General features: G+C 48.0%; 1 protein-coding gene across 1 annotated transcript; it reads left to right on the top strand.

The window, feature by feature from the left end:
- The first annotated feature begins 9,125 nt into the window (after positions 1-9,125).
- On the top strand, positions 9,126-17,023 carry PANX3 (pannexin 3). Its single transcript, XM_081123387.1, has 4 exons — positions 9,126-9,409; positions 10,653-10,795; positions 13,035-13,249; positions 14,907-17,023. The coding sequence occupies exons 1-4, from the start codon at positions 9,229-9,231 to the stop codon at positions 15,544-15,546; spliced, it is 1,179 nt and encodes a 392-aa protein (XP_080979513.1). The 5' UTR covers positions 9,126-9,228; the 3' UTR covers positions 15,547-17,023.
- The last annotated feature ends 638 nt before the right edge of the window (positions 17,024-17,661 follow it).

The following is a 17,661-nucleotide window of genomic DNA, read 5'->3' as shown; positions in this document are numbered from 1 at the left end:
GACAGACTGAGTGCGAGTAAGTCTGTGCGGGGGCCCTTGAGAGGAACTGCCTGGGACTCCAGAAGCCGTCCATCTCACTCAGCCTCAGTTCCTGCTGGGTTTTGCAGCCAGAGGTTATGGGGACTTCTGTTTCCAGCACCAGAACCCTGGGCGTAGGGGCCTGATGTGGGGCTGGGACCCCTTGCTCCTCAGGGGTCCCGATTTTTATCCCCTGCACGTGGGTGTGGGACCAGCCTGTTCTGTGTCTCTGCCCCTCCTACCAGTTTCAATGTGGCTTCTTCTTTAAATCCGTAGTTGTAAGACCTCGATTCAGCTAGAATCCAGGTGCCTGTGGACAATGGTTGTTCTGTAGTTTAGTTGTAATTTTATTACGGTTGTGAGTACCACACTGACCTACGTCACCATCTTGACTGGCAGTTCATGCTCTTTTTCAAGGCACAGTATCCTTATGTTATAGTTAAGATTGGAAATTTGTGTATAAATCCACATGGGCTCATGGTGCGAATTATCATCTTGATGCTCAGAGAAATGCACACCTGTCAGCAGCCTCATGTAGCTCAGACTCTATGGGCTTTGTGGTCAGGCTGACCTGAATGCAAACCCTGATGGCTTCATTAACTGCCGGAACGAAGACTTGCCCTGCTGGGCATTTCTCCCGAGGAGTTAATGTGCTGCCAGTGCCCACCAACTAAGGGACAAGTAGATTCTCATGCAGGAAACCAACCTCGTAAGAAGATGGGAAAAGGGAGAGGACCTGGCTTTTCTTTCTCAGCCTGGACACTAAGAGCAGACAAGTTCAAATGTGATCCTGAGCAGTGAGGGTAAAGGAAGGCCTCTGCCACAGAAGCAGGCGTGGGACTCCACAGCTGGCAATGACTGAGCAATATGTTATAGGACATATTCTGTAGACATGCTCCAAACTTATTTCCCTTTGTCATCCCCTGGCCTTCAGGACAGTTGTGTTGAAACCTTCTGGCTTTGTCTTAAGGTGCACCAGAGGGCAGCAAGGTTATGGTCCTTTGTCCAGTGCTGAGGGGAAGCAGAGGCTCTCGGATGCCTGCATGCTGGTGGGTGAACATCAGAGCCAAGGGAAGGGACAGGGAAATCTCCAGGACAGAGTCTGGGTCACTTGGTCCAATCACCTCTCTCTACCCTGAGAGTCAATCGCAGTTCCAAATTTGAACAGTGTGGTTTATTTTAGGAAAAGTGGCTTTCTCCCTTTTCCCCTCCCTCTCCTACAGAAGATTCATCAAGTGTATACACAGCAAGGACCAAGAAGCACATGAAATATTATTTAACCATAAAAAGGAGGAAATACTGCCATTTGTGACAACATGGAGGGGTGGACTTCAAGGGCATTATGCTACATGAAATAAGTCAGGCAGAGAAAGACAAATGATCTCACTTATATGTGAAATCTAAACTTTTTTTAATGAACTAATAGGCCCAAAGAACAGCTTGGAGACTGCCAGAAGCGGGGGTTGGGGTAGGGGTGGGTGAAATGTGCGAAAGGGGTCAATAGGTACAAACTTCCAGTTAAATGGGATGTAATGTACAGGCGGTGATTGTAGTTAATAATATGGTATTGTATATTTGAAAGTTGCTAAGAGAGTAGGTCTTAAAAGTTCCCATCAAAGAAAAATATCTGTAAATACGTGTGATGATGGATGTTAATGAAACAACTTGTGTTTTCTTTTTCTTTTTTGTCCATACCTGGCCAGAGCCGCCCTCATCCCCACCTACAACAAAGCCAAGTTCTGGGCACTGCACGGGAGAGTTTCAAAGCAAAGGGGATGGTGGCGGGAACTAATGTACCCTCAGCTCCCACTGCATGCCAGGCACCGTGCACAGTGCTGTGTACGTGCATTTCACATTTATTCTTCACAACAGTGCCGTGAATTAGTTATTAGGGCTCTCGCTTAACAGGGGAGAAAATGGACCCAGAAAAGAAAAAAAATTTGCCCACGGGCAAGACCATGATTTCTGATGAAGGCTGTGCCCAGAGGCCCCCTCCAACGGAAAGGGGAGCATTATTTGTCCACATCACTGTGGCCACCTCAGACTGTACAGGGTTTTCTCTTACATGCAGATATAGCAGAAGCCTAAGAAGTGATCAGGAGGCGGTTCCCCTGAACACTGCCCTAGAGTTCCTGTAGGAAAAAGAAATTGCGGCCTTTGCATTCACACAGGACCCGCACTATACTGACGACCATGCATAATTTCACTTCGGCCCGGCCCTGTGGAGGGAGGTACCTACTCTGTGTCCCTCCCCTGTTTGGTCCTGGGGCCCAGGGTTGATGCTATTGGGCCTCCCCATGCTGGCTCTCTATAAAGATGCCAAAATTCAGTACCACAGTTTGTGGACCTGGAAACTGAACAGGGTTTTAACATTTTCCACGTGACAAACTCAGTGCTTGCTTTTATTTTACTTTTAAAAATAAATATACATATAGTATACATAAATATGTATGTGTATAGTGTATATATATGTATATATTCCCCCATTAAATATGTATATTTATATACATATATTTATTTATATAACATATACATATGTTTTTAATGAAAAGTTGTAGAAGATGGTTCTTAAAAATCAACAAAGACCTAAACAGCCTCAGTGTCAGCTCAGAGGCTGACTCCTTCAGCTGCTGCCACCTGGTGGCAACATGCCTAAAATTCAAGGACCGGAATCAACTGGCCCAGGGACTCTCCCATCCAGAAAAGGCCTGACAATCAGCAAGTTCTAAAACACATCGAACGCCCGGATCTTGACTGACAAGTACATCTGTACAAGAGCTGCACCGCGGCACTAGGTATGAGGCGAGGGATGGATAAGGAATGATATAACTTATTTTAAATGAGCAGGGGGCCCAAGACGGCAGAGGAGGGGCAGTTGCAGTCACCTTCTCTCATGACCCATCAGAATTACAACGAAGTTATGGAACAATACCTGGATAACCATCTGAAGACTAGCTGAACAGAAGTCTTATAACTAAGGATAAACAGGGGAAGCCACGTCAGGAGTGGTAGGAGAGCCCTGTCCCGATACACCAAGGTTGCAGGTTCGATCCCTGCTCAGGGCACATACAAGAATCAACCAATAAATGTATAAATAAGTGGAACAACAAATCTATGTCTCAAATCAATAAATCTAGCTGTGCAGCTGGCTCAGGGGGCAGCGCTGCATCTGGCTGGAGGTGCAAGGCCACTGGGGTGCCTTCTGTCGCTTCTTCACACCCGCACTGACGTCTTCTTGGAGCACACTGGGGCCCAGGTTCTCCTGTCGTGCTTTACAGCAACAATCCTAACCTACCTGTGGACAAAATTATCACGAGCTCCAAAAATTCTGACCCATTTCTACCTGCCTAACGGTGACCAGCTGTGCTGCTTCATGATTGAGCTGTAGCGCTATGCAGCTGTTCCACAGCTGTGCTGTGTCACAAGCGAGCTGTTCGCATTAAATAAGGCTCCTTCTTCACCTCACCCCAAATTGGGGGTTGAATTGGCACCATTTAAACTAAACTGTGTATGTGTATGCTGCCCTACGACCTAGAACTTCTATACAGATCACAACTGAATTCTCTTGTATGACCACAAGTGGAAATGTATGTTATTTTTGGTACAAGATGTACAGGCAAGATGAACGTTCATCAACAGGCAAGTGAGCAGACAAAATACTTTGTAGCAGTAGAAACAATGCGTTAGCTGTGAACGTAGCAACATGGGTGGACTTCAGAGGTGCGGAGCTTCTGGGTGCCAACTCACCGTTGGTCTTGGTCCAAGCAGAGGGCTTCTGTAGGGAAAATGAACCATCAGAGCTTTCAGTGGCTGTTGCAAGGGTAAAGTGACAATCAGAAACTGGAAGACTCCAAAAGCATGCTCAGTCTTCTCCACAGGCCCTTTACCGAATGCTGGGGTTGTGTGCACTAGACCAGAAGCTTCTTAAACGCCAGGTGAGATCTCCTGCACCCTGTGTGATCAGGAAACAAAGACACTGCAAAGGGAGAGCGCTTGCAGTAAGTCACTGACGCAAACTCACTGAGCCGGGCTCTCCTTCAAGGCACTTGCTGGATTGTGAAGCTCCGTGCAGCGGGAGGCCATCGAGCTCAGCGGAAATCCTCTAAAGACAGTAACAGGAACTCTCAGTCTTTCAAAGCTTCAGTGACAAAGGCCCAACAGACTCTCAATCAAATGCCTGGAAAGATCAGGCTCTAGGGACAGGAAAAGCTAAATGTAGACTGAATCTTTTTTTTTTTTTTAAACATATCTTTATTGATTTCAGAGAGAGAAAGGGAGAGGGAAAGAGAGAGAAACATCAATGATGAGAGTCATTGATCGAGCCCGCAGCCCGGGCATGTGCCCTGACCGGGAATCGAACCCCGATCGCCTGGATCCTAGGTCCACGCTCAACAGCTGAGCCACGCCCGGCCGGGCTAGACTGAATCTTACTAAAACTCCAGCACAGACCTAACCTGGCTCAGACCCTGACTGTATTCCGTGGCCAGTCCTCATCCTCTATGCCTAACAGAAGAAAGGGGAGAGAGCATTATCTAGAGCAGGGGTGGGGAACGTCCGGCCTGTGGGCCGTATATAGGGCCCTTGAAATCATTTGGTCTGGCCCTGCCAAGGCAACCGCAGGAGGGATTCGAAATTCAATAAATCTAGGAACTTTTTTCATAGCTAATTTTAAGTTGGTAATTTTGTATGGCCCGTGAATGATGTTATAAATATCCTAATGGCCCTTGGCAGAAAGAAGGTTCCCCACCCCTGCTCTAGAGCATCTCTGGTCCTTATAATTCTTTCATTCACAATGTTCTGCATACAATGCAAAATTACAAAGAGATAAAGCCACATGCAAAAAGTAGACAGTAGGAGCAGATATACAGATCACCCTTACTCTGGAGTTAGCAATAAGCATTTTTAAAGTATAAACAAGAAAACAGAAGATGTATGAATTAGATGAATATAGGGAGATTTTCACCAGAAAGCTAGGATCTCTAAAAGAGAATAAAGTGGAATTTTCTAGAGTGATGATATACCCTAATCTTTTAAAAAATATATCTTTATTGATTTCAGAGAGAGGAAGGGAGAGGGAGAGAGAGAGATAGAAAGATCAGTGATGAGAGAGTCATTGATCAGCTGCCTCCTACATGCCCCCAACTGGGGATCAAGCCCGCAACCCGGGCAACCAGGAATCGAACTACAATCTCCTGGGTCCTAGGTCGATGCCCAACCGCTGAGCCACGCCGGCCGGGCTAATGTCCTAATCTTGATGAGGTGTGGATGACACAGGTATATGCATCTGTCAAAATCTGTGTGTGCATACTTAAGCTCTGTGCATTTCATTGTATGTAAATTTTACCTTAAAAGAAACAAACTGCAAACAAATATTGAAGTATAATTAGTAATGTGCATGCTAAAGTATTTAGGAAGAAGTATATCAATGTTTACTTTGAAGTAGAGCCAAAAAAGGAGAAATAACACAGCCAGAGGGATGGGTAGGGGGATGGATAGGCCAACAGATGGCAACGCAGTGGACCAAGTGAAATACTAGTAACAGAATTAACTGTTACAGATGTTCACTGTAAAAGCCTTTCAACTTTGTTACGTATTTTTTTATAATAAGATATTAATACAATATGAGGATATTATAAATAATGGTATGTGACTAAATTTGACAATTTGGTTGAAATATGGGTGATTTCCTCAAAAACTTATCTGATATAGTGGTAGAAAATAGTCCAGAAATTCTTCGACACTCCCTTTAAAATGTGGAGCCCCTTGAATACAGGCTAGATTGTGACTTCCTTCTAGTGAATAAAAAATAGAAGTATTTGCTACTCCAGATCATAGGTCAAAAAAAGGACTGTAGCTTCCAGTTTGCTCTCTGTCTTGGATCACCTGCCCTGGGAAAACCTTCTGCCATGTTGCCCTAGGGAAAGGCCCACCTGATGTGGAGCTGAGGCCTCATGTCAACACCCAGCAAGGCACCGGGACTGCCAGCCCGTAATCACTGAATGAGCTTGAAGTTCATCCTGCAGGCCCAGTGAAGCCCTGGGATGTCTGCTACTCCAGTCAACATCTCGACTGAACCTCACGAGAGACCCTGAGCCAAACAACCCAGCTAAGCTGCTTCTAAATTTCTGATCTACAGAATCTTTGAGACAATAAATGTTTGTTGTTTTAAACCCTAAGTTTCAGTGTAATTTTTATGCAGCACTAGAAACTACCGTATTTCAGCTAATAGAAGAGAAGAACTAATAGAAGAGCTAATAGAAGAAAAGCCAGAAAACTTAGTCAAATACTTATTAAAGAAATTAAACCCACTAACTAAAACCTCCCCACAGAAAAACCCCTAAGCCTGGATGCCTTCACCTATGCATTCTTCCAAAAACTAAATGAAGAACTAATAACAATCTTGCACAAATGTTTCCAGAGAACAGATAAAAAGGAAATGCTTCCTAACTCTTTTAGTGAGGTCAGCATAACCTGCCAAAGTCCTTACAAGAAATGAAAATAATATCAAACTTGTTCTTTCATAAAATATAAATGTAAAGTCCTTGATTTTTTATTTTTTTTTTTAGCAAACTGAAACCACCAAAAAAGAAGATAATATATCAGAACCAAATAAAGTGTATTCCAGGAAGGCAAGAATAGTGTAACATTCAAAAACCAACCAGTGCGTTTTATCACAGTAACAACTATAAGAAGAAGAAAAGTCAGATGAACGTCTGAAATTATACAGAAAAGTTTTTTAAAAATTGAACATCCATTCAAAATAATCACACTTAGTAAACTCAGAATACAAGAGAACTTCCTTAATATGAAAAAGATTATCCAGAGACAGAAAGAGAGAGAGGGAGGGGAGGGAGAGAGACAGAGATGAACATATGCAAAGCATCATGACCCAGCAATTCCAATATACCAATTCTCACTGGTATATAACCAAAATAAATGCATGTACATATTCACCATGAGATGTTCACAGCAGCCAGAAACTGGAAACCCAACTGTCCATCAACTGCAGAATAAACGAATTGTTGTATTTCTGCACAATAGAAGGAATCAAAATCTGATATGCACAACCACGTGGACGAATCTCAAAAACATGCTGAGCAGAGAGTCCAGACGCACAAAAAATGCATACATGTAATTCCATTTATATTACATACAAAAACAGGCGCAAATTCATGATTCTCATAAATATGACGCAGAGAAACGAAGCCCAACACAAAAGAGTACATACATATGATCCCATTTCTGAAAAGTGTAATGAGGCAAAACTCATCTTTGCTATTAGAAGTTAGGTTAAGGGTTATCCTTTGGGGAATGACAGTTACCACGAAGGAGCACAAAGGCGGCTTCTGGGTGCTGGCAACATCCTGTTTCCTGATCAGGTGAACGTTGATTGAACTGTACACTTAGGATATGTGCTTATGAATGTATGTTTTTTGTACTCCAATAAAAATGTAAACTTATTTTTAAAAAGCAAAAGAAAACACCTGGATACAAGCCAATAATAGACATTTGGCAAAAACACACACATTGAAAAGATACAGGAATGAGAGTGTGGAGAGGCTAAAGGGAAATGAAATAAAGGATCCCTTCTCTTGCCCCCATGCCTGGGCCACTCCAGTGAGCACACAGGCAGCTCTGAATCAGAGCTGGCCTCTAGCCTGCGGATGGGGAGAGAGGCAGGCAGAGCCCAACACTTGTGGGCCCAGGAATGGTTGTTCAGAGGCCCACATATCATGTATCTAAAAAATTAAATGTTATAAATAAAGCTAGCAAACTGTTAAATAAAATATGTTCTATCTGCCTACCTTGACATATTTAGACACACACATACCCCTTTATAATGATCAGAGCGTCAGGTTAAAATTTAGAACCCGCAGATTCCCCAGGTCCCTTCTTCCCTACCCGGCTAAGTCCCCACACTGCAAGAAGCCTCGCAATTGCGTGTGTGGGCACCCCAGGGCTTCTGAATCCCATCCAAACTCCCACAAGGAGCCATTCCTTAGTCCCAGGGGTGCACACCGGCAGCAAGATCTGTCCACAGGAGGACGCACCGAGGAAAAGGTCTGCACAGGTCCTGGAAACAGGCCGGGGCCACCTGGGCATGGGATTATAGCGTCCCAGGGGCCATAAGAGTGGTCTAGAGCAGGCACATAGGCTCTGAATGGGTACATCGCCTTGGCCCCATGGACTCCTTCTCTTGTGGGGAAGCCACAGCCAAAGGGGACCAGTGTGACAGCCAAGGTCAGGGCCTCTCAGGACAGATGCCTTATGCCCCAGTGTTTGCTTTCCCACTGACCCAACCCCACCAAATGGAAATAAGACTTGACATTTACCCCACGCTTTACAGTTTACCAAATGCCCTCACATACAAATCCTCTTGATCAATCCTCTCTGTCTTATAAGATCACAACATAATGCCATTTGCTCATGAGAATCCTGAGCCAAGTGCCTTCCTGAAGTCACACAATAAAAAAATGAGAACTGCCAGGTCTCCAGTGGAAGACTTTTCCCTCCAAATTTCAAAGGTCATGTTCTTTCCACTATTCAACACTGCCACCCTATCCGTCAGTTTTCGAAAAAACTGATGGGGCTAAAAAAAAAAAATTATAAATACATGGAAATTATAAATATGAGGCAGGGAAGGAAATTTAATACCCAATGCAGAGTCCTTTCAGAAACGGCCTGAGCCCACGGCAAATCTCATCAGTGGGACAAAGGATACTGTGTAGGAGTAGCAATCCTAGAGGAGTCTTGGGGTCCCCATCCCCACCCCAAACCACAAAATGAGCACCTACAACAGAATTAAGCAATCTCCACCCAAGTTCCACACCAATTACATGGGGGCCTGGCCCCACGGCCTGCCTTCTCTCCATCACTCCACCAAAAATACTTTATTAATAAGAGGGCAGCGTAAAGCCACGGACCTCCCTCCGCTCGAGGACAGTCCAGAGAGCAGCCGGCTCCAGCCTCAGCTGACACCCGGCCCTCCCCGAGCAAGGCCCCGCTAGGCTCTGCCTCCCTCTAATTGCCAGGCGTCCGGCTCAGGGGCTGGCCGGCTATTTAGAGGAAAGCGCCCGCTCCCGGCACAGAGGCCTGAGAGGCTGGGGCTGCAGGCACTACCCGCTCAAAGCCAGGGCTCGAAGCTGCGTCTCCCTCTCTGCTACCCCGGGACCCTCCTGCCGCCTCTGAGCCCCAAAGCCCAGTGGCGTCATGTCGCTCGCACACACAGCTGCGGAGTACATGCTGTCAGATGCCCTGCTGCCCGACCGCAGGGGCTCCCGCCTCAAAGGCCTGCGCCTGGAGCTCCCCCTGGACCGCATGGTCAAATTCATAGCCGTGGGCTTCCCCTTGCTGCTGATGTCCCTGGCGTTTGCCCAGGAGTTCTCCTCCGGTAAGTGGCTTCCAAGACCCAGCGCATTGGACCCCACTTTGTTTCCGCCTTTCCGTAGGTTCCAAGGGGGCAGCCCCCACATCGTCTGGGTAGGATGGCTGAGCCGGGCATTACCCAGAAGGCTGACTAGGGATGAGTTTAGAGCACCAGCAAAGCAGACACCAAAATTTTTTGAAAGTCATTCCCAAAATTTTGCAATAAAAAAGGTTCAATTTCAGTATTCATGTATTTTATGTAATTGCAATCATTAAGCTTTCATTTTATATGGGTGAGGGAGATCGGGAGCCCTCTAATCTTTTCAGGACCTAGGACTTCCAAAGGTCTTGGTCGTCCATGCTTTCGGTAAGTCTCTTACCTTCTTGGAGCTTTCTTCCTACTCCTGTGTCCAGGGTTACTAACTTGAGGACACGTGTAGGGGCCTGACAGAGCTTGGCACGCCAGAGATGAACAAGTCCATCCTTCCTCTCCACACATGCACACGCACACTAGCAAACACACGTATGTAGTGTTCTAGGTGATGGATTAACTCCGCAAACCTGCCACCCTATTAAAGAGAATGTGAAATTCCCAAGAACTGGGATTCCTGGCTTGCTTTTCTGGCAGTGTGATCAGCCTACACTTCCCAAGGAAGTGAGCCAGGCCCCCACTGCCTCTCCATCGGCCCAGAGATGGGAAGTACTGGGCCTCTTTCTAGGGAATGATGGGGAAGTCGAACACGAGGGGTGCCCCCTCCAAGCCCGCTTTCCTTCTAGCACCACCCGTCCACCTTTTCTCTCAATTTGGGCTCAGAAGTCCAGGCAGTTCATCTTCCAAACCTTAGAACCCAAAAGGTGTCGGCTTTCTCAGAAAGGGGGTGTCACCATGAAACCGCAGCCTTCTGGTGCCAAGCTGCAAGAACGCAGGGAGCTGCCCCCCAATACACACACCCCGCCCCCTCCCTCCCCTGACCCCTGCTGCCTGCCTGCCTGCCTGGGAGCCCAGGGAGAGCTCAGAGAGGAAAGAAAAAAAACCTGGCAGACATCAAAGGCAAGTCACACATGGGCAGGCCCATCAGAGAAGAGTGCGGTCCTGTCATGCACGTCCCACGGTGACACGGGCTTGTCAAACTCAGAAGCTGGGGCACGGGAAGAAGGAAAAGCCCGCCAGGTACAAAAATTGGCAGAGTTGTGGGGGTGACTCCTAGAAAGCTTTTAGCTGAATGCCCCCTGGATTCCCCCTCCCCAAAACTGTGTTCCTGTTCCAGGGTCTCCCATCAGCTGCTTCTGTCCCGGGAACTTCAGCGCTCAGCAGGCTGCCTACGTGGACAGCGCCTGCTGGGACTCGCTGGTCCACCACGAGCAGGAGGAGCCCGGCCAGTATCAGCTGAAGTCCCTCTGGCCTCACAAGGTGAAGAACCTGGGTGGCTGGGGGGGGGGGGGGGGGGAGGCTGGGCTGCACCCTCATACCCTCTCTCGCCTCGTCGCCACCCCCCTTTCACATACTGGTCATCGACGTGCATGGTTCAGGCATTCCTCAAATGTCTGGTGACCTTCGGTTTCCCATTTTCATCTGATCAGGAGTTGTGTGCTGATCGATGATGCTTATTGACCAGAAGCCCTCAGTTCAAGGAGATCCCTTGGGCCATGTCAATGGGGAAACCTCAAATATCAGCATCTATAATCCTTTCTCTTGAGCTGGTGGTCAGTTTTCCCAAGAATGATTCAGTCCCTGATTTACGTGGAGGGGGGAGGGTAGAGCTGATATCAAGCTCAGCTGCCAACCCTCCGGGAACTAAGATGGAGCCTCGGCATTCAGTATTCACTCCCCACCCCCTCCCTGCTCAGTGTGGTCCCTCTGCCCTCAACGGGCCCAATGCAGAATCTCTCCGGTTTAATGTTTCTGAGTAAACCACAGCCTTCTGCAGGGGAGGGGCAGGGTTGCCACTGAGTGCATCATGCTACGGAAAGAATCTGCAGGGCTGGCTTTTCAATATTCCTGTTCTCAGCCCATCTGCAGCCCCACTTTCGGACGTAGCTGGTAGCTCCAGCTCCTGAGGCTTTCTGGTTCTGTGGTGCCTCAACTCCCCACCCACCCACAGGCCAGTATCTTTCGACACGCAACTGCTTCTCAGTTTTCATCATTTCACTGCTTTTGTCTCCTCTCCCGCTTTCTTTGTCCTTAGAGGATTATGTCCTTTTGATCCCTTTACTGTGGTTCCAGTGTGGTTTTATGAGGGAGCAGGAGTCATATGTATGCCAACTCACAACGTTTAATCAGAAGCCACTCATAACATTTTGCAGTTATGACAATTTCCAAGGCCTCGAAACACCGCAGTTCTAGGACCCAGACAAAACTGGAGACTTAATGCCGACAATGCAGGGGGTGTCTGTCACTAGGAGAGTCTACGCAGGATGCGGAAGGCACCGAGTTCAAGATAGTACCGAGGGAATTCGTATGTCAGAGTTGAATCTCTAGGAATAAAGAATTTCAAGAAATGTCATTTTTCAAGCAGGTATGAAAAGGTTCTAGTTTTCTCTCATGGGCTAGTACACCATTCCCAACCTGTCTCTCGTTTAGGTCAGAAACACACACACATACTCACACACTCCTTTCTCCTCTATCTAGATGCAACCAAATGTGTGTCCCTCTTTTCTTTCTCACCTCTAAAATACAAAGCACACTAGTTCAGAGAGCTGCAGTCAGTCAATATGGGGACAAGCTCCAAACCAAGGCCGCCGAGTTCCAAGTCCCATCCACTCACCTACCAGATATGAAACCTTGTACAGATTATTTAATATGTTCACACTTCAACTCCTTTGCCTGTAAAATAGAGACACTAACAGCACCTACCTGATCACACCCTTGTGAAGCTCAAATGAAACAATGCATGTTAAGCACCTAACACAAATGTAGCCTTTACAGGTAGCGTCCTCTGTGGGCAGAACAGTGGTCCCACCTGGTTAGGTGTGGTAAGTATGACGGGAACACAAGGGAAAGTCCCTTATCTCAGGCAGCACAGGAGGGGCTGCAGAAAAGGAAGTGGGATTTGACCTCTCTGGAGGGTCTAAGTCAGTCAGCAATGTTGGGACCTCAGGGTGGATTTTGAAAGCTGATGATTGGCAATGAGAACCTGGAATAGTCAGAGAAAGAAAAGTGGAAAGCTGAGAATCAAGATACCCTCCCCTGGGACGCCAAGACCACTGCTGGCCGTGATTTCTGGTTAGCTACCAGGCTACCACGCGCGGGGAACGGGGAGCCCTTCCTGCCCTCCCTCTCTTCCTTCCTTCCTTCCTTCCTTCCTTCCTTCCTTCCTTCCTTCCTTCCTTCCTTCCTTCCTTCCTCCCTCCCTCCCTCCCTCCCTCCCTCCTTCCTTTCTTCCTTCCTTCCTCTTTCTTTCTGCCTCTTGCCTCTTTCCTTCCTGGGACCCTGCACTGACCCCAGATCAGAAAAGTGGAGCTGGGGAGCATGGGGATTTACTGTCCCTTCTCTCCTGGGCCTCACTATATTCAGCCAGGTCAACAGACAGCCTTAGGTGCTGGGCCTGTGGTAGCTCAGTCCCGTTCCGAGGCGGGAGCCCCTCACTCGGAACCCTCTCCATAAGGTCCGGCAGCCTGGGCCTCGCGCCTCAGCTCCCTCTCACCCGCAGGCCCTCCCGTACTCCCTGCTGGCCCTGGCCCTGGCCATGTACCTGCCAGTTCTGCTGTGGCAGTACGCAGCGGTGCCGGCCCTCAGCTCCGACCTGCTGTTCATCATCAGCGAGCTGGACAAGTCCTACAACCGCTCCATCCGACTGGTGCAGCACATGGTGAAGATCCGGCACAAGAGCTCGGACCCCCATGTGTTCTGGGACGAGCTGGAAAAGTGAGTTGTCGCTTCCACTCCTTTCTCAAGGGCTCCGTCAAGCATTAAGGTGACATCCGTGCAGAGTAATGTTTAAACTATCCTCTGCCCTTCTCCACAGTGCAAAGTGGTGAACACATCCTCTCATTAACTTCCCATCTGTGTAGGACACGGAAGGGAAAGGACTCTGCCTCTGGTTTACAGATGAGCACAGTCACAAAGGGATCACTCACTCTAAATACTTTCACTTACCACTCTCCTGCTCAGAAACCTCCAATAGCGCCCCTCATGCAAATAGAAAAATATCCACAGTCTCCCAAATATTTTTCCAAGGCCCTCTACATACACTGTCACCAACTACTTTTTCAACTTCTAACTACCCAGTGACAGAGTTTTTCCACTCTGTCTAGGCAGTCTCCTTTCCTCCTAAACAAGTTACTCACCCACTTCAGCGTCCCCCCATCATTTAAGAGTGGCAGGCCCTGTCCCAGTGCTTTAGAGCTGTGTGTCTGCGCGTGTGCTGGAGGCAGAGGCGGGAGGGGGCAAAGCTCCACCTACCCATGGGGGCTTATATCCTACCAAGGGAAAACTAACAGTGAAGACTCATAACACAAGTAAATAACATGGTAGGAAATGAATGGTATGAAGAAAAACCAATAGAGCAACGTACGTGTGGAGTGGTCAGGGAAGCTGGGAGGTTGCGGAGAGGTACAGTTTTAAATAGAAGGGCCAGGGTGGGCCGCACCAAGAGGGCAGGTGAGCTGAGATCTGAAGCCACATTCTGTCTTGTGTTTGCGCACATACTGTTTTTAAACCCTATTTGCCTTCTGGAGGCCAAGTCCAAGAAAATATCCTCCATAAGGGTTTCTCAACACTCCGCCCATACTGTTACCCTCTCTCCTAATTTGCAGTGATCATGGCTTGTATTCATCATTTTAACAACAAATCCAGGGCTATTTTTTTTTTAAACCGTCACCCACAAATATGTTCTTTATTGATTTCAGAGAGAGGGAGGGGAGGAGGGAGAGACAGTGATGTGAGAGTTGCCTCCCATATGCCCGAAACCTGGGTATGTGCCCTGACCAGACTCAAACCAGGACCTTTTTGGTGCACAGGCCGACGCTCTAACCAACTGAGCCGCACAAGCCAGGGCAAGCACTATTTTTAGTTCATGTCTGTGTATCTTATATGCCTCTCCCCCACAAGCCAGACTGTAAGCTTCTTCAGAAGAGACTGGCTTACATGTACCTGAATACCACAGCCCTCAAGTACTTGTGAGCACATTTATTTCTATAAACTATATGGACTGGCCTAAAAATCAAAGTATACAGACCAAGAACCAGGATATGCTTATTTAGACTCCCAGTTCAGTGCTAATCTAGTACGTCTCATTCTTCCTGAGGATCCTGTCTGCTTAGAGGTCAGCAGAAATCCAGTGTGACAATGTATTACTCATTGACCACTGGGTTTACCGCATTGCACTGGTTGCTTAGAGAATGACATGTACTTACTAACCTCCTTGTGGGAGGAGGGGTGGTTATGCACAGAGGAGGCAGGTTTTCATGAGCCGAGAATGCCACGTTGGATACACAGATTCTGTTACTTGCTCACATGGCTCCCTCGGGATACGGTTCTAAGTGGTCCCTCCTAACCCTGCCTCCCTTCTTCCCCTGCCCAGGGCTCGGAGGGAGCGATACTTTGAATTCGCCCTGCTGGAGCAGTACCTGGCATGTAAGCAGCGCTCACATTCACTGGTGGCAGCCTACCTCCTGAGGAACTCCCTCTTGCTACTCTTCACCTCGGCCACCTACTTGTACCTCGGCCACTTCCACCTGGATGTCTTCTTCCAAAAGGAATTCAGCTGTTCTGTCAAGACAGAACTGCTAAGTGATGAGACCCACATCCCCGATCTCATCACGTGCAGGCTGACCTCCCTGTCTGTTTTCCAGATTGTTAGTCTCTCCACTATAGCAATATACACCCTACTGGTTCCAGTGATCATCTACAGCCTCACGCGGCTATGTCGGTGGGACAAGCGACTCCTGTCCATCTATGAGATGCTCCCGGCGTTTGACCTGCTCAGCAGAAAGATGCTGGGCTGCCCCATCAATGACCTCAATGTGATCCTTCTTTTCCTCCGAGCCAACATCTCTGAGCTTATCTCTTTCAGCTGGTTGAGCGTCTTAAGTGTGTTGAAGGACACGACCACCCAGAAGCACAACATTGACACTGTAGTCGATTTCATGACTTTATTAGCTGGCTTAGAACCCTCAAAACCTAAACACCTCCCTCGCCAGATAAGTGATGAAAACCCATAGTTAAGAAACCACGGAGCAAGGGGTTTTAGGGGTAAAAGTCTTTCCCTTTCCTCACAAGCTTCACACACCAATATTAAAAAAAATACCCATTGAGCCCGGCCGGGCGTGGCTTAGCGGTTAAGCGTTGACCTAGGATCCAGGCGATCAGGGTTCAATTCCCGGTCAGGGCACATGCCCAGGTTGTGGGCTCGATCCCCAGTTGGGGGCGTGCAGAAGGCAGCCAATCAATGACTCTCTCATCATTGATGTTTCTATCTCTCTCTCTCCCTCTCCTTTCCTCTCTTTGAAATCAATAAAGATATATATAAAAAATTTAAAAAAAAACATTAAAGAAAAATACCCGTTGTACAATTGCTAAGCTTGGATTGAGCTGAATTACATCTCCTGAATCACGTTATCCTAAAGGTGAGAAGACATAATCAACACATGGAAACAAATCTGAAAGTTAGAGCTGAAGAGTCAGAGAGCTAAAAAATCAGGCCTACAGCGTAACATGACAGGAAAAAAACCCTACAACTAATGTTCAAGTCTAGACGTTCCACAAGAAGGTTCTAAAGGCTATTTGTGGAGGCAGGCTCTTCTCTCTGTATTTACTCTGTGGCCCTTCTGGGATACGTACTCATCTTACCCCAAAGAGGAAGTGGGTTAATCTGGTAAGAGAATAGAGATATGAAATCCCTGGGAATGCTTTGGGGTGGCCTGAAATCCTAGCAATATGCCCAGCTTGCTTTGTGGGAGTCATCAACTTTGGCCAGGCCCTCTGTGGCCTGCAAAGTGGGCAGGAGACAATGATGGCAGGAACTTGTAACATGCTCTTGGGGCTTACACACAGTGTAGAACAAGGGCAGGGCCATGCATCAGCCACGGTTGGAGCCACAAAGTGCGCAGATACACCTTTTTCATCATTTAAACCAGGGACTCACTTAACCAAGGGCTGGAATTATGGACTGAGGGCTCCTTCACAACTCTTAAGAGCCCACGTGTGCCCAGGGGAGGCTATACATCCTCTTGCTGCCAATCACTGAAGAGCGACCACCTAAGTAAAATGCTGGTGATCCCCTTCTCTCTCCTCTGACTCGTCACCCCATTTTTTCTGATAACTTCCATCCCTGTGCCAGCATTTAATGGAACCTTGATCTGACTCCAAAAGCCATCCTCAGCCCACACCACCAACTGCCTCTCATTTGATATTTCTTTTTAAAGGTGCACAGTGTTATACCCTTCTTGATATACGCATGTAGAAAAGTTGTGTTGCTCCTGACAAATCTGGATAAGTTTACCTAAAACAAGCAAAGGGGCTGATACATAAACATTTACTAATGGTTTCCTATCGTCACTGCTAAAAGTCTAACTCTTCAGATTGATACGCAAGACCCTTTGCTATCCAGATGCCGCCTCCTACTTCAGTCCTCTCGCGCCTCTCCACAGGCATCCTTCCCTCTAATCGACTACTTGCAGTTTCTATGCTGCTCACGACGCTAAGCCTGTGAACAACCTGCCCCCAGGCCCAGGTGCCCTCCTGCGGGCTCCTTCGGAGTCAGCCTGCGCACGGTTCCTTCACCAAGCCTTCCCTGTCTCCCCCGGACCCCTAACGAGGCGCTGCCGTATCACCCAACACCTGCCTCGGAGATAAAACTTACTGCCCTGCAGTATCATTGCCCCTTTATCCGTCTGGCCTTCCCTCTTTGGTAAGTTTCCTCAACAGTCCGCCACAACTTCTGAGTAAGCGACTGAGCGAGCTGCTCGGTAGTATCATAGTCTGGAGCGCACAGTTCCGCACGGGAAAAGCCTGGTGCCCAAAAACGCACTATGCAGCAACAAGAAGTCAAACATGGAAATAATCGTGTAAAATGACTAGGCCATAACTGAAATATCACGGGTACCCAGTGTAAAAGCTGGTGTTGACCGCCGAGGGCTGCGGGAGCGCGACACTCGCGCGGGGAGGTCTCCGCCGATTCTGCCTCAGCTCAAGTCACAGTCCTCAGCTCAAGTCACAGTCCTCAGCTAACCCCGCGGACGCGAGTCACCGCGGATCACACACGGACCTCGGGCCGCCCCCCGCCCTCCTCCGCCGCCCCGTCTGCCCCCCGCCCGCCTCTCGGCCGCCAATAGGCA

The sequence above is a fragment of the Miniopterus schreibersii genome (assembly GCF_964146895.1).
Source record: "Miniopterus schreibersii genome assembly, chromosome: 20".
NCBI lineage: Eukaryota > Metazoa > Chordata > Mammalia > Chiroptera > Miniopteridae > Miniopterus > Miniopterus schreibersii.
The sequence above is the reverse complement of the archived record's forward strand: the minus strand, read 5'-3'. Positions and strand labels throughout refer to the sequence as shown.

Excerpts from the sequence above, each read along its gene's own strand:
- PANX3 (XM_081123387.1), top strand. The coding sequence starts at position 9,229 with ATGTCGCTCGCACACACAGCTGCGGAGTACATGCTGTCAGATGCCCTG. Across the intron at positions 10,796-13,034 it reads AGTCCCTCTGGCCTCACAAG|GCCCTCCCGTACTCCCTGCT; the intron begins GTGAAGAACCTG and ends TCTCACCCGCAG. Across the intron at positions 13,250-14,906 it reads TTCTGGGACGAGCTGGAAAA|GGCTCGGAGGGAGCGATACT; the intron begins GTGAGTTGTCGC and ends TCCCCTGCCCAG.